General features: G+C 34.9%; 1 protein-coding gene across 1 annotated transcript; it reads left to right on the top strand.

Moving 5' to 3' along the window:
* LOC131017898 (uncharacterized) lies at positions 1-755 on the top strand. Its single transcript, XM_057946635.1, has 3 exons — positions 1-208; positions 285-432; positions 512-755. The coding sequence occupies exons 1-3, from the start codon at positions 108-110 to the stop codon at positions 572-574; spliced, it is 312 nt and encodes a 103-aa protein (XP_057802618.1). The 5' UTR covers positions 1-107; the 3' UTR covers positions 575-755.
* The last annotated feature ends 15,593 nt before the right edge of the window (positions 756-16,348 follow it).

Below are 16,348 nucleotides of genomic sequence, written 5' to 3'. Positions count from 1 at the left end.
ATTTTGATATAAAAAGAAAAGAGGAGAGGAGAGAGAGAGCCAGCTGTGAAATAAGCATAAATAGGGGATAGATAGGCAGCACATACATACATACATTTGATAGGGAGATGGAGATGGAGATGGAGATGGAGATGGATGGCTCAAAAAGTGAGCTACATTTCGTTTTCATGAACTACGATCCTGAATATGAGCGCCTGCGATCTATCAAGTACTTCGTCTTCCTCTTCTCAATCTACATTTTCAGAATTAATGCATTTTTGAGTTTTAATTTCTTTAATTGACAGAACGGAGAGAGGGGCGGAAGAGCTTGATTTATACTTGAGTAGGAAACACGACGGAATCTTGGCTAAGAATCTGCAGCCAGGCACCTATAACAAGACCCTCTCATTGGTCATCGTTGATGGCTTCGCCGTTGAATTGACAGAACATCAGGTATATATATTATATATATATATGTATCTGTCATTTTTTAATATATATATATCTGATGCATGTGATTTTCGATTTTCAGGCAAATGTGCTTAGATCTGCGAAAGAAGTGAGGATTGTGGAGAAAAATCAAGAGCTTGCGTGATGATGGGTGACGGAATTTCGATTCCATTTGCTAAGAAAAATAGACTAGTAATTAATGGTAGTATATAGCTAGACATGTATTCACAAATCTTAAGTATAAAGATTTGAACGCAATTGCGAGGCGCTATTATATATTTTCTATATTCTATCTTCCCCTTAAAAAAATGGAGTCTTGGTGTTTAGTTTCCTCTTTTCATGAACAATTTGAATTAAATTTCATTATGTGTTTTTTTTTTAATAAAAAAAAATACAAATATATTGTGATCATGTCAAAGTGGACTCAACTGTAGAAGTCAAGCTCATGCTAATAGCATGAAGATTCTCCTCAACTATACGTACAACTAGATATACAAACACACACATGTATATAACATGATCAACTTTAACCAAGAGCTTGATTATATATACATGAATTTAATCAAAATACAGACAAGAAAAAAACCCATGAAATCCAAATTCAGACAGAGTCCACTTAATTAATTTTGATTGCCATCATGAAGGTTATATTTTTTCACACATGAAAATATTGTCTTACTCGAAACTTAATTAATAGTATTACTTTATTCCCTGCGGTAGTACATTAAAACAACTAGTTCTACACCAGAAATGATTGATACTGTAATAAAATCAAACTCTGATGTCAATGGACGTACTTCTCTCCCTCTCTCTCTATAAACAATTAAGTAAGATAGGTGGAGTTGTAAAAATGAAAATGAAATGTAGAATTGTGAAACATAGTTGCAGATTACATATTCAGCATTCAACTTTATCTAGTTAAGGTTACAAACTGGAAGCAGACACACATCTTCTTACGCTGCCTTCCATTTTTCAACAAACTTTTAAAATTATAAGGCTGCCATTGTGGGGGTCCTCCTCTTCACATGCACTTCATACCAACAAATCAAAATTATATCTTTATTTCAAGAAAATCATTAGTATTTTTTTTTCTTTTCTCTTTTCTTTAATTCTGGCTATTTGGTTTGGTTTTGTGAAGTCCCCACTCACATTATTGCCACGTTGTGTGGCTGAACTCTGATTTTGCCACCTTCTTTGTCAAATCTTTTCTCTCTCATAACTCATGGCTTTGTTGTATGTGTTGCCTATGTGTGATTGGTCAGTTTGGTGTTAGTTCAAGGAGTGACCTTCACATGGAATATTTTGGCCTCTCTTACTACCTCCTCCATCAAATGTCACTTCTCTTTATTTATGTACAACTTATATTAATATGATTCAATTGGATAAAATAAAGATACATTTAAAAATATACTAATAAACTAGAGATAATTTTTAGTTTTTACATTGTGAAGAATTTACGACGGATTTATTATTTTACCCAATGAATTATTTTAAACGAATTCATCATTTTGCACATATAATTAATTTATCATGTATGTATAATCTATATTTTAAAATAAATTTGTAGCCTAATCTACCATTAATATGATATTGATTACTACTTTTAAGCTTATTAAAATTTTGCTTTCTTATCATATTTCATCACTTTTGAACTATGAATTCAATTAAGAATAATCCAATAATTATGTTGTTTTTTAGTTGGAGGATTGGACCATAGATTTCTAATTTACAAAAATGGGTCTCATTGTTTAGATATAGAGACTATATTTCGTTACTATGAGAACAATAAAAATATTACAATCTAATTGAGTTGACATAAATAGCTTTTACGAGATGAGAAGAGCCACAATTCTAAGTTGTTAAGGCTATATTTTGTAATGAATTTGGATCTGGGTAATAACGTTTCTTTGACTAATTCAAATAGACGAAATTAGGTTTGATGAAGTCAAGGTTATATAGATTATTATAGAATATGCATTTCACCAATCGACCTAGCTAGGTACATATTCAAGATCTAGGTACAATTTTGTATTGCAAGGGCAAACATATTAATTAATTAATACTATATGTGTGTGCAGCAATTAAGTTAATTATTAATTAAACCGACCCTTGACCTCGCTAGTAGGACACGTAATGAATGTTGTGTACTTTTTGTACCAAGGTTGCTCGTGCATGCTCTTAATTAATTCACTCATCCATTTTGCCCACAATTAAAGATACTCCCTCCGTCCCACGAGGCATGACACAGTTTTCTTTTTAGTCTGTCTCACGAAACATGACACGTTTCTAAAATTGACAAAAAAATTACCCTTTATTCACATTTTCACTTTTTCACCTACCACACTTAACACACAAAATAATAATTTCTTAATTTTCGTGCCGAAAAGAAGTGTGTTATGCTTCATGCGACGGAGGGAGTATAATTTATAATTAGGCTGAGTTGTATATTATTGATTATATATATACTTATAATTGTTAAATATATTGATTCAAACGGCCACGTATATCCAACAGCATACATCTATATATCTATTGATAGGGTTGGATTAATATGGCGATTTTTTTCTTTTTTCTTTCAGAAGATATAAGATACATATCATATCATGAAATTGAATATCTATTACAAAGAATTAATCAAATTAATACAAATTAGACTATACAAAAACCAACCAAACAAATAGAAATACAAGTCACACATCAAGTAGGACTTTAACCAAATTACTTGCAAGAGAGAGACATGTATGTCTTAATTTTGTTACTTGTGTCGGGCTTGAAGTGCTAAAATTAACCTTAATATATAAGCTAGAAATCAATATAATTCATAAATTTTGATTGGCGGATAGTCATAATTAATCTTCAAACAGAATTTAAATTTAATAGTCATAATGTTTCATATATATGCTAGAATCCTTGGAAGTCTTGTAGTGAAGTGGGACAATAATCAATCTTTATACCGATAACATGACTGAATTAACCCAACTCATATATAAACCGATAAAGGTGTGTGTGGGTGTGAGAGAGAGAGAGAGATTAAAACTATATTATCCCAACGGATCTTGAAGATTTAAGTTGTGAATATTATTTCCATCAAGAGAAAACTATATTATCCCCGATCTAGAAAAAAAATGTAGTACTTCTCCTAAACAATGCTTGCCAAAGATTTGTGGTATACATTACACTAGAAATTAAAATGATATGCAGATCATAATATACCACGTCAATATATATATGATTTTTTTTAATTAACGTCATTATATAAACAATATGCATACAATTAACGTACGATGTTTCTGCTAGTAAATATAAACATATGTTGTTCATATCGCACTATTCGCACATATTCAACATGAAAGAAATATAAACATAAGTCTGATCGAGATATTTTTTACCGTCATATATATATATATTATGCGTAGATAAAAAAGAAATTTATGAAAAATGAGACATTCTACAAACGCAAAATATGATCCCAATTCCCGACCAATTTTGACATAGAAAAACAAGTGGGGTATGGGCTTAATTAATTTTTCAAAATATGCACAGTACCTCATGAATCATGATACTAGTCCCTCGGTGGAGATCGTGAAGAGAAGAAGATAGATGCACTATATATGATACACATTAATTCCAAGAACACATCAAGAACTATAACATTCATGACGAGGAAAACTGGATTTTTTTCGTCGTCGTTGAATTTGAAATTTCAGTCAGTAAATAGTAATACTAACGGAATAACAAGGACTTTTCTTCGAAAAGAAATAAAATAATTATAATATATATGAATGGAAAATTAAAATGTTTTGAAAAGGGCAAAACAAGGTTTCTTCGTTCTCCCCCACGAGCTCCTGTCCACAGCCATGACTGCAAAAAGATAATTATAGTGCAGTGCATGGGGCAAGATCAGAAGCCCTTGAGGGAGAGTGAACAACCATTGCTTTGAAATAATACTACTACTCCTATTATAGAGATTTAATTTTCTCTCATTGGCTCCAAACATGTATTTTGCATGATTGGTGGATTAATGCGATTGGATTACTCTCCCTTTATATAATTCACAACCACCAATACCAAGATACGAAAATCAAATAAAAATTCATATCCAAGCAAGTGGTAGCTAGGGCCCCCATATCTTTGGCCCTTGACATTCTTGAAACATTCGCATATGCTACTTTTCCCTCTAAATAATTAAAGTCCCCATATCTATTACTTTTGTCATTATCCTAGCACCAAGCCAAACATTTATATTGGAAAGCTAGAAATTAAATATGATCGTCGACAAAAAAGCTAGTTAATTATATATCATACACGTGGGTTGTGGTAATATATAGATTTGCTATATATAAAAAAAAATTAGTGAACTATACTAAAAACTTTAATGTTCTTCAATTTATATATGTATGTTTTAATTTTAATTAGTGAACTATACTAAAATTTTTAGCATTAAATTAAAACACAAAATATTAAAATTGAAGGGGGGAAAAAAAGATAAAAAATAAAAGAAATCGATACTACGTACGGCAAAGAGTTTGAAACTTCAAAAGTAGAATAGATTATTTCAATTGCTTAAAAAAGATTCGGGAATTTGCTACGAAGATAACCATGTCGATTTTGTTAGGTATATATACTTTATGCATGTCAAGTGGAATTTAAATTTATTAATGTGAATTGAAAAGTCTTGAAAATAGGAGGATTGACAAGGCAACCCATTCCACATTAAAGAAATACCCAATGAAAACTTAATCATGAAGACACCATTTGCGTATTTGTCGTGTTCACGCCCATGCTGTCTATATCTAATTGCAGATTGCTGTTTTATGCGATTTTGACATTCTTTATTTGCATGATTCTTGGAATTTTGACTTATCTTTGCATCCAATTGTATTTTTTTTCTTGCGATTTGGATTATGGATACCGGATCATTGTCTACCAAGAGTTGAAAAAAATGATATGTTTTGATTAGATGCCAAAACATCCTAAAAAGATGGTGACTTAATTGTTATATAGGTTATAATTCACTATTTAGAAAGTGATAACACAGATATCCCAACAAGAAGATTTTAATGTTACATAAGATCATATTTAGAAGGGCTCCTCCAACAATAGTTTCTATTTCTACTCCTATAAATACCTGAAGGTTCACAATACCACATGTTACATGAATTGCTGCAAACATAAACTCTCAAACTCAGAAGCTCACAAATACTTAAATTCAAAAGTAACAAGTAACCAACGAGAAATCAACATCCAGTGAATCTCTTTGAGGCATTATTCTAAATCTACATTTGAGATTCCAACATATTTTTCTTGCACTCTAAGTGTTGGTTTGTGATATTCCATAAGCTCAAGGTGTTGGCTGCTATTTCTCATTCTCTGCGGAAGGACTCTTTTGCAAATAAAGGAGTGAGTTTGTTGATTAGTTATTGATGAACTAATCTGCACCGTTGAGGGAGATCGGAGGGTCAGCATGCAAAGGAATATACATGCTATATTCTGCGTGATGTAACAGCAAGAAACATGAAGTGTGAAATCTTGAGAGAGCTAGAGATAGTACAGAGTGAGAGAGAGGAGAAGCCATTGTAGAGCTTGATTCTCATCTGTAATTCTTGCTTTTGAGATTGAATAAGAAATCGCGATACTCTTTCTCCGTGGACGTAGGCATTTACGCCGAACCACGTAAATCCTTCTTGCATTGTTTGTTTGCTTTTGATTGTTTCGTTGATTGAATTCTATAATTGGCGCCGTCTGCCGGAATCGAATCCACGGCGGATCTCTTTTCGGAGGAAGTTTCTTGAGCTACGATCCTGATCGATCGTAAAAAGGTGGTTTTGCCGATCAACTTTTCATCGGAGCAGTTTGGTGGAAGAAGGATGAATCCATCCAAGTTTGAGATGGAGAAGTTCAACGGGAAAAACGATTTCGCGTTGTGGAAAATCAAGATGCGCGCAATCTTGATTCAGCAAGGTCTTGCTGATGCCATCAACGGTGAGGCGAAGACGAAGGAGAAAACGGAATCCATCTCTGGAGCAAAGATGAGCAAAGAGGAAATGGATCAAAAGGCGCATAGCATGATAATATTGTGCTTAAGTGACAAAGTTTTGCGGGAAGTAGCAAAGGAGACGTCTGCATCTGCGGTATGGATAAAGTTGGAGTCGTTATACATGACTAAATCGCTGGCAAATCGATTGTATATGAAGCAGCGATTATACTCCCTGAGATTCACCGAAGAAAAATCCATTGAAGATCAAATGGAGGAGTTCAACAAGTCGGTGGATGATCTTGAGAGCATTGATGCTCAAATAGCAGATGAAGACAAGGCCATTATACTGCTGAATGCTCTACCCAAAAGTTATGAGCATATCAAGGATGCCATTGTGTTTGGCAGAGAAGGAGCAATCTCATTGGAGGAGGTTCAAACTGCAGTTCGCGCTAAAGAGCTGCAGAAAAATAATGAGGGAAAACAGGAGGCCTATTCTGAATCTCTGAATATCAAGAAATGGAAAGGAAAAGGAAAGAAGCAACAAGAAGACTCTCAGAAAAAGAATCAAAGCAAAGGAAAGGAAACCAATAGCAAAGAAATGAGGAAATGCTTTGAATGCCAGAAAACTGGGCATTTGAAGAAGAATTGTTTCATATGGAAGAAGAAACAGAAGGAGCTGAAGAATCAAGCACCGAGCAATGCAGATAATGTTCAAGAAAATCAAGAAGCTGAGGTTCTCAATATTATGAGCTCTGATCCTCAACACAGGTGGATTCTTGACTCTGCATGTAGTTTCCATATGTGTCCTAAGAAAAGCTTTTTCCATAATCTAAAGTTGGGAAATGAGGGCTCAGTGCTATTGGGAAATAACCAATTATGTCATGTGAAAGGAATAGGGAACATAAGGTTCAAAATGCATGATGGAGCTGAGAGAATCATAACTGATGTCAGATACATACCTGACATCAAAAGAAATCTGATCTCACTAGGCATTCTTGAGAAAAAGGGGTGCAGTTGGGGGTCAGAGGATGGTATGTTGCTGGTCAAAAAGGGTGACAAACTGATAATGAAAGCTCAGAGGAAGAATAGTCTCTATTATCTTGATGCAGAGGTTCTTACTGGAGAATCAGACTCAACGATTGAGGAAGATGTCATGGATTGGCATCAAAGACTTGCACATGTTGGAGAAAAGGGGCTGAAAGAACTAGCAAAGCAAAGCATCATCAAAGCTTCAGGTGAAGTGAAGCTGAACAAGTGTGAGGTTTGTCTCCTAGGGAAGGGAACCAAATTACCCTATCCCAAAGGAAAACACATCTCAAAGGAGCCATTGGACTATGCTCATGCTGATCTATGGGGGCCAGCAAGCACCCCTACAATGGGTGGTGCAAAATATTTTCTCTCAATCATAGATGACTACAGCAGAAAGGTGTGGGTGTACGTTCTCAAGCAAAAATCTGATACTTTCAATTGTTTCAGAAACTGGATTGCTGAAGTTGAGAATCAAAAAGGCAGAACTCTCAAATGTCTAAGGACAGATAATGGATTGGAATTTTTGTCAAAGGAATTTGATAAGTACTGTCAAAGAAGGGGAATTAAAAGGCACAAGAGTGTCCCATCTAACCCACAACAAAATGGGGTTGTAGAGAGGATGAACAGAACACTTTTAGAGAGAATGAGATGCATGCTCATTACATCTGGATTGCCAGAGAAATTCTGGGGAGAAGCAGTCTCAACAGCAGCATACTTAATAAATAAGTGTCCTTCATCTGCTGTGGAATTCAAGACACCAGATGAACTGTGGAGTGGCTATGTATCTGATTATTCACATCTTAAAACATTCGGGTGTCAAGCTTTTGTTCACATTAAACAAAGCAAGTTGGCACCAAGAGCACTTAGGTGTATAATGGTGGGATATCCAACTGGTGTGAAAGGGTATAGGCTATGGTGTACTGAGCCAGGATCAAGTAAGATCATAATCAGCAGGGATGTGGTTTTTAGAGAAGACATAATGCCATTCAACAAAGAGAAGCTGCTGCTGCAAGAAAAGCAACCAGAACCTCAGAGTCAAGAAGGTGCAGAGGTTAAGGTGGAGCTGCAGCAGGAGGATGTTTCCAAATCTGATGATGATAGTGAAGAATCATATCAGATGGAAGAGGATGATGATGATTTACAGAATTATTTGCTTGCTAGAGACAGACAAAGAAGGGAGATAAAGCCTCCATCCAGATATGGAAATGCAGATATGATAGCATATGCATTCAATGTTGCAGAGAACATTGAGTATCAGGAACCCAGTAACTTCAAGGAAGCTATGAGTAGCAGAGACAGAGAGAAATGGCTGGAAGCCATGAAAGAAGAGCTGGATTCATTGATGAAGAACAATACTTGGATTTTGGTGGACAAGCCTTCACACCAAAAACCAGTAGGCTGCAAATGGATTTATAAGAAAAAGTTTGAAATGGTCAATGGAATGGAGCAGATTAGGTACAAGGCTAGACTTGTGGCAAAAAGATATACACAAAAGGAAGGTATAGATTTCAATGAAATCTTTTCACCCGTGGTTAAACACTGCTCTATCAGAATGTTGCTTTCTCTTGTAAATCAGCAGGATATGTTCTTGGAACAACTTGATGTAAAGACAGCTTTCTTAAATGGAAGCTTGAAGGAAACAATATATATGAACCAGCCGGAGGGGTTCATAAAGTCAGGACAGGAAGGAAAGGTATGTTTGCTAAAGAAATCTCTATATGGTCTTAAGCAAAGCTCTAGACAGTGGTATATAAGGTTTGATGATTTCATGCTTAGTCATGGTTTTGAAAGATCTAAGCATGATAATTGTGTATATTTGAAAAAGGATGGAAAGAAGGTTCTTGTATACCTCCTACTCTATGTTGATGACATGCTAATTGCTAGCAAGAGTATTAAAGAAATAGAGTTGTTGAAGGAGCAGCTTAAATCAGTTTTTGAGATGAAGGAGTTAGGAAAGGCAAGAAGAATTCTGGGAATGGACATCATAAGGGACCAGGATAAAGGAAGGTTGTGTCTTCTTCAGAGTGATTATGCTTTGAAGGTGATAAAGAAATTCAGGCTGCATCAAGCTAAGAGCCTGGTAGTGCCTATAATGCAGCAGACAAAGCTCAGTACTTCTCAGTGTCCAAAGACAGATGAGGAAAAGAGAAAGATGTATTCAGTGCCATACTCAAATGCTGTGGGCAGCATAATGTATATGATGATATGCACAAGGCCTGATTTAGCCTATGCTATCAGCATACTCAGCAGATTTATGTCAAACCCTGGTAAACCTCATTGGGAAGCTCTGAAATGTGTATTAAGATACATAAGAGGAAGTGATTGCTGTGGATTAGTGTTTGATAAGAAGCAAAGATGGTCAGGAAATCCTTTGGTGGGATTTGTTGATTCAGATTATGCATCATATGAAGATAACAGGAGATCACAAACTGGATACATTTTCAGCTTATATGGTACTGCCATCAGCTGGAAGTCAATGTTGCAGTCTGTGGTTACATTGTCCACAACCGAAGCTGAGTACATGGCAATGACAGAGGCAGTAAAGGAAGGGGTTTGGCTTAAAGGAATGTTAGCTGATTTTGGAGTTTTTCAGAAGAATGTAGAAATCTTCTGTGATAATCAGAGTGCTCTGCACTTGGCCAAACATCAAGTGTTTCATGAGAGGTCGAAACACATCGATGTAAGGTATCATTTTGTAAGAGACTTGGTGAACAAAGGGGTGATACAGATGTTGAAAATACCCACTGAGGATAATGCAGCAGATGCTCTCACAAAGGCATTACCAAGGGTGAAGTTCAAGTACTGTATGCAGTTGGTCAATGTTCGATAAGCAAGGTTATGAGAGGAAGATTATCGTGGTGCTTATGTTATATCAAGGTGGAGATTGTTGGTTTGTGATATTCCATAAGGTCAAGGTGTTGGCTGCTATTTCTCATTCTCTGCGGAAGGACTCTTTTGCAAATAAAGGAGTGAGTTTGTTGATTAGTTATTGATGAACTAATCTGCACCGTTGAGGGAGATCGGAGGGTCAGCATGCAAAGGAATATACATGCTATATTCTGCGTGATGTAACAGCAAGAAACATGAAGTGTGAAATCTTGAGAGAGCTAGAGATAGTACAGAGTGAGAGAGAGGAGAAGCCATTGTAGAGCTTGATTCTCATCTGTAATTCTTGCTTTTGAGATTGAATAAGAAATCGCGATACTCTTTCTCCGTGGACGTAGGCATTTACGCCGAACCACGTAAATCCTTCTTGCATTGTTTGTTTGCTTTTGATTGTTTCGTTGATTGAATTCTACACTAAGTGTTTACTTTGTAAATCCGGCCAAATTTAAAATCGAGCAAACAAAAATGCAGTTTTGTTCTTCATTGTAACTGTTTGATTACTTAATTGGGAAACTCTTTATACACGTAAGCTCTCCAAGAAAGTTAGGAGTTGGTGTGAGAAGTAGAAAAAAAACAAGTAAGAATAAAGTGTTTAGCTGTCTGAAAGCAAGGTAAAAATACGGTCACAGTAAAAAACATGTGATTCAGTAAGGTTACAAACTGAACAACATGACTAGCAGCTATAAAACAAAAAATCCTAAAATTATGTGGAACTTCGGACCACGTTAACTGAGTTGCACTTAATCAGCTCAATTAGTGTGAGTTGATCTAAAGTTTTCAAAAAGTTTTCTATTCCGCACTTAAGTTTAATTATCTGTCAAATTGATAAGGTCTCAGTTGTCAGTAGGTTACCAAAATATTGATTTGTACAATCTCAATAAGACAATTACTTGGACAAAGGCAACTCACATTTTGTGTGCTAATCTAAGTCAAATCCGACCTAGTTGATATAAGCTAACTATTCAATTTTATCTTAAATTATTAAATAAAAAAGTTATAATTGATATATTCCTCTCAAATTTTAGTACACACTTGATCCGATTTATTTATTTCTACAGGTCAAGTTATATATGCAAATGCGCAATATATAAAAAGTGAAATTATTGCTCTTAGCTCTTATCTAAGATGGACGTGCATTTGCCTTTTGGGGTTTGGACAAAACATTTTTTTTTTATAGAAAAAGTGGATTTTATGACGAGCATAAATATGGGGAAGTCGACAAACTTCTTCACACTATGTATGATAAATTTACCATTCTATAGTCTGTGAAAGGACATAATTTCAACAATTATTTTTAATCGTTAAATTGTAAAAATTCATTTTTTATAGCTTTTCTTATTTTTTCTCCTTTTTTTTCTTTCTTTCCTACCAAAAATCATGTAAGTTATTTAATATGCTGATGTAGTGATGTGCATATTAAATTAAATCATTACAAGAACTAGTTTTAATTAGGGTAAATATCATGAAAACCCCTGAAGTATACCCGTTTTATCAAAAATACTAAACCCTCAAACTATCAAGTTTTTATCAAATATATCCCGCATCTATTTTTCGATCACTCGCTGGATGTCACAATGTAATTTATATTATATATTTTTTAAATGTAATGACAAAAACAACGTCGTTTCATACCATATCATTTTAAAAAAATTCACTATGAAATTTAAAATTCACTCCTATCGTGTTTGAAATTCACGCTAATAACCTAGAATTAAGGATAAACACGATAGAATATGGTACGAAACGAAGTCGTTTTTTCCATGTCATTTTAAAAAAATAGAATATAAATTATATTGTGGCATCCGGCGAGCCACATCACGTTTCTGGTAACCAAAAAATAGATGCGGGATATATTTAATAAAAACCTAATAGTTTGGGGGTTTAGCGAATATTTCAAAAGTTTCAGGGTATTTTTGATAAAGTGGGTATATATGCTTCAGGAGTTTTCATGATATTTACCCTTTTAATTAATGTATTTGTATAAAAACTAAATTTAAGATAAGAAAGTTATAAAAGTTAGAAATTGCAAATTAAATTATTTTCCCCTCCTCTCTTTTGTTAAACTAAGTTTCTTTCTTTTTATAACTTTTGTCTTTTGTTTTTATTTTTTATTTCCTTTGTTTCCTTTTTAGTTCTATTTTTTTTTGGAGTTGGTTTTATTTTATTTGCTTTAACTTATTTCATTTAATCTGTTTGTTTGGTTTTGTTTTTGTTTTTTTGTTTTTGTTTTCTTTCATTTGCACGAAATTTGTTGTGTTAATTTGATTTTTCAAAGTATAAGTATGTCTTAATTATGGAAACATCTGTAAATTAATCAGTGAATTAAATATATATTATAAATAGATATCATCTATGAAAAGTATATAGATATATAGTAGTATTCGATTTTTGAGTTGGATTGGGATTCGCTTGGTCCGACCGCATTGAATCGATGCACACTTCATTTCGTTTATTCATCTGGGAAGAGGGAAGAAAAGTCGAAAATTCTTGAAGGCATTATGGATTTGCACGAACTGGATACTTTGGAGACGAAGGAACGAAAGTAGATTCGAAGGTAAGGTTTGGGACATCAAAAGTACAATCATGGAAATTAAAGCTAGAATGTGGAGTTGGAACAAAATTTTTGGGATCTTTGTTTGGGAGACATCCTTTTTCTCTTGGTGTTCAAATGAGATTTCCGTGTCTCTTTTGTAATTGATCCTCTTATGGTATCTCTGGTACCAGTTTTTATTAATGAAATTTTCCGATAAAAAAAAATATTAGATTTTTGACATTTTATGAATTTGATCGATGGTACTGACATGAAATGACACGTTGAAGCAAATTACCCTTATTTATTCATGATCACTATTTTAATAACAATAAAAACTGTAATTAATACGATATAATTGTAACACAAATAACAAGTGGAGTATCATATTCACTAAGACTGAGAAATCGAAAACACTATGAATAAACTTACACAAGTATTAAATCCAATATCCAGGCAAATAATAATATGATGAAGAACTAAAACTAGACACAAAACAAAACAAATAAATCCAAAGAATAAAATCAAATAATGAAGACATTGATCCTAGGGAATGTATTGAGGATAATTAAACCTATTATAATTTAACCTATTGATTCAATTACCAATTTAATACACGAGTCATAGTGAAAGATCACAATACTATTCATAATCTTTGCTACCGAGCAACTATGAAAGTGGATTAATAATTTTTTTTTATCATATTCAAAGTCTCAAGAGAATAAATTAACTAAAAGAGAACACAAATAGCTTCCTATAATCCACCAATCACATTCAAGTCTCAAGGTAAAACTATATTATGCATTCTTGAATCGGCTTAACAAATATCACATTCAAGTCTCAAATTGAACAACTTGACATGCAAATTATTGATCAGGTAATTCACAAAAAATCGGGCACTGCGAATCATGAATCAAAAACTGAAAGGTAAATTAATATTAATAAATAAAGCATATAAATTCATTCAACTACATACCCCATAATCAAAAAAGAAACTAGCCAGACATAGCAAAATAAATCAAAAACATGATCAAAAGAAAAGCACTTAAAAATACTAAATTAAATGAAACCCTAAATAAAAGTAGTGTTACATTTAAACTCGAATCTTCAATCTTGCAGAAATCTGATCCAGGCTCTATAAACTAGAAAACAATAATATTCTAAATATAAGAATATAAAAATATGAATGCAGAACCATAAATAGGTCAACAATGGGATCTATTTATCAGCCCAAGGGATAAACCCAATGTAAAAATTGGAAATAACAGATAAAATCAGAAAACTATTAGAAAACGAAAATATCGGTGACCGCTCCCGCTGGTCGCCGATTTCCTTCTTTGCTCCTTAACAATTTCGAAATCATGTCATATACAACTATGTCGTACAACCATGGAGTTTACGGGCGACGCCATCACCAACCCATTTCTTTTTTCCAACTGTAGATCGAGGCCCAACATGGTGAAATTAGCATTACCTATGTTGTTTTTATTAGCCTTAATCCATTATTGGATGGGTCTGCCACCATGGCCCAATTTACACCTCCAGATTTTACTCCAGCATCCCTCCACCAAATACTCCAACAATTTTATTATATTTTTTCTTTGTCCATCGCTTGCCACCACATTGATTTGTCGATCACCGTATTCACTTACAATTGAACACCTTCCCCGTCAATGTGTGGCCTAATTGCTATCCTTAGTTTCAAAAGCAAGAGAAGACGAAGCTTATTGTTGAATTCTTAGATCAAGGAACGATTCGTTCAAGTCAGTCACCGTTCTCATCGTCGGTGCTACTCGTGCACGAGAAGGACAATATTTTTCGATTCGCTTTGAACACGGTAACAGTCCGTGATAATTTCCCTATACTAACTATTGATGAGCTACTGGATGATTTGGGTGGAGGTCGAACTTTTTCGAAATTGGATTTATACACCGGTTATCATCAAATTCAGGTGCATCACAAAGATATTGTCAAGAAGGCTTTCTGCATTGCTGATGGGAATTTTAAGTTCCTCGTCATGCTATTTGGCTTGTATAATGCGCTATCGACCTTTGACTCATCCAAAAACACCTAACGGATGGACTCGAATTTATACGAGGTCGTCCTAGGGTGGTAAGGTGACTCAAGTCGTCTCTCAAGGAAGACTTAGCAGGGCTTCAATTGTGCTACTCACAAGTACAGAAATAAAACCTAAACACTCTAATCGGGTAATTGGGTCTGACACTATCTCGCACTCTAATCACCACAACATAAACAGAAAAAGCACTAAAACATTAACTAATGCAGGAGACATGAACAACTAAGAACACAAGTATTAAACATGAAGACTATCAACTTAGGGTTTCAATCGAGCACTCCAACCAAACGATCACCAACTTATGAACCAACAATGATTAATAATTACCTAGGCATGAAACTAATTAAACATCAATTCAACTCGAGAAAACTTCAAAGACTATTAAAGAGATTATTAAAACATTCACCAATAAGATAAATCCGAAAGCAACAATAATAATCCAACGATTCACACAATTCATTAAGATCAATGTCAACAATCTCAAAACATCACATTCATCATCATCACATTCATCAAAGCATAAACTAAGGAATTCAAATAAACCAAAGGATTCAAATTACTGAGGAAAATAAATGAGTTCTCACACAACGTAGCAATCCGATGAAAAATAATCCGATGAAAGTATAGTTGGAATCACAAGCGATCCGATGAATCCAAAAGCGAAAGTAAAAGTTTAGAAACTCTAAAAAACAATGGAAAATAATGGAAAATCGCCCTAGAGGCTGTTCTGATCGAAGGTGTCAAGTAAAACCCTAAAAATGGGTTTTTATACCAAAAACCGTAACTGTCGGATTTGAACGGAGGCGGCGGCCGCCGTGAGGCCCCTTCGCAGAAACATCCAAAACAAGCACGGCCCGCGCCGTAGGGCCGCGGCCGCCGTCTCGACGGCGGCCGCCGTGGCACGGCGGCGGCCGTGAGGTTATCTTCGAGATTTGCTCCAATCGAGCTGAAAATACTTGACAACTCTCGAATCCTGCACACGACGACAGTAAACCCAAAAAGATCATCGAGCATGTGAAATATAAGGCAAAAAGTCATGAAACACGCTCGAAAGCACAGCAGAAACACTAGCAAAGACCACCCAAAAACGAGGTAAACAACCTTCTAAGCCACGGTGAATCAGTTGTTTTCCCCGTTCCTACACAAGTTCGAGTTGGTCCTTTTTGACGATATTCTAGTTTACAACTCCATTATTGATGGGCATGTTGATCATCTCCGACAAGTCCTTGAGAAACAACATCGTAAGGAATTTGTTCTCAGGGCTTCAACATGCATTTTGAGCAACCATTTATCTCTTACCTTGGCCACATCATTGCAGACGGTGATGTCCGTGCGGATCCATGTTCGCTAATTTCTTAACACACCGCAAGTGCACGGGTGCAATTGTGTACAGTAGCAAGCAAGGTCGTATTCCACAGAG

This window comes from Salvia miltiorrhiza, chromosome 3, assembly GCF_028751815.1.
Source record: "Salvia miltiorrhiza cultivar Shanhuang (shh) chromosome 3, IMPLAD_Smil_shh, whole genome shotgun sequence".
Classification (NCBI taxonomy): Eukaryota; Viridiplantae; Streptophyta; class Magnoliopsida; order Lamiales; family Lamiaceae; genus Salvia; species Salvia miltiorrhiza.
Note: the sequence above shows the minus strand (reverse complement) of the source record. Positions and strands in the feature narration are given on the sequence as shown.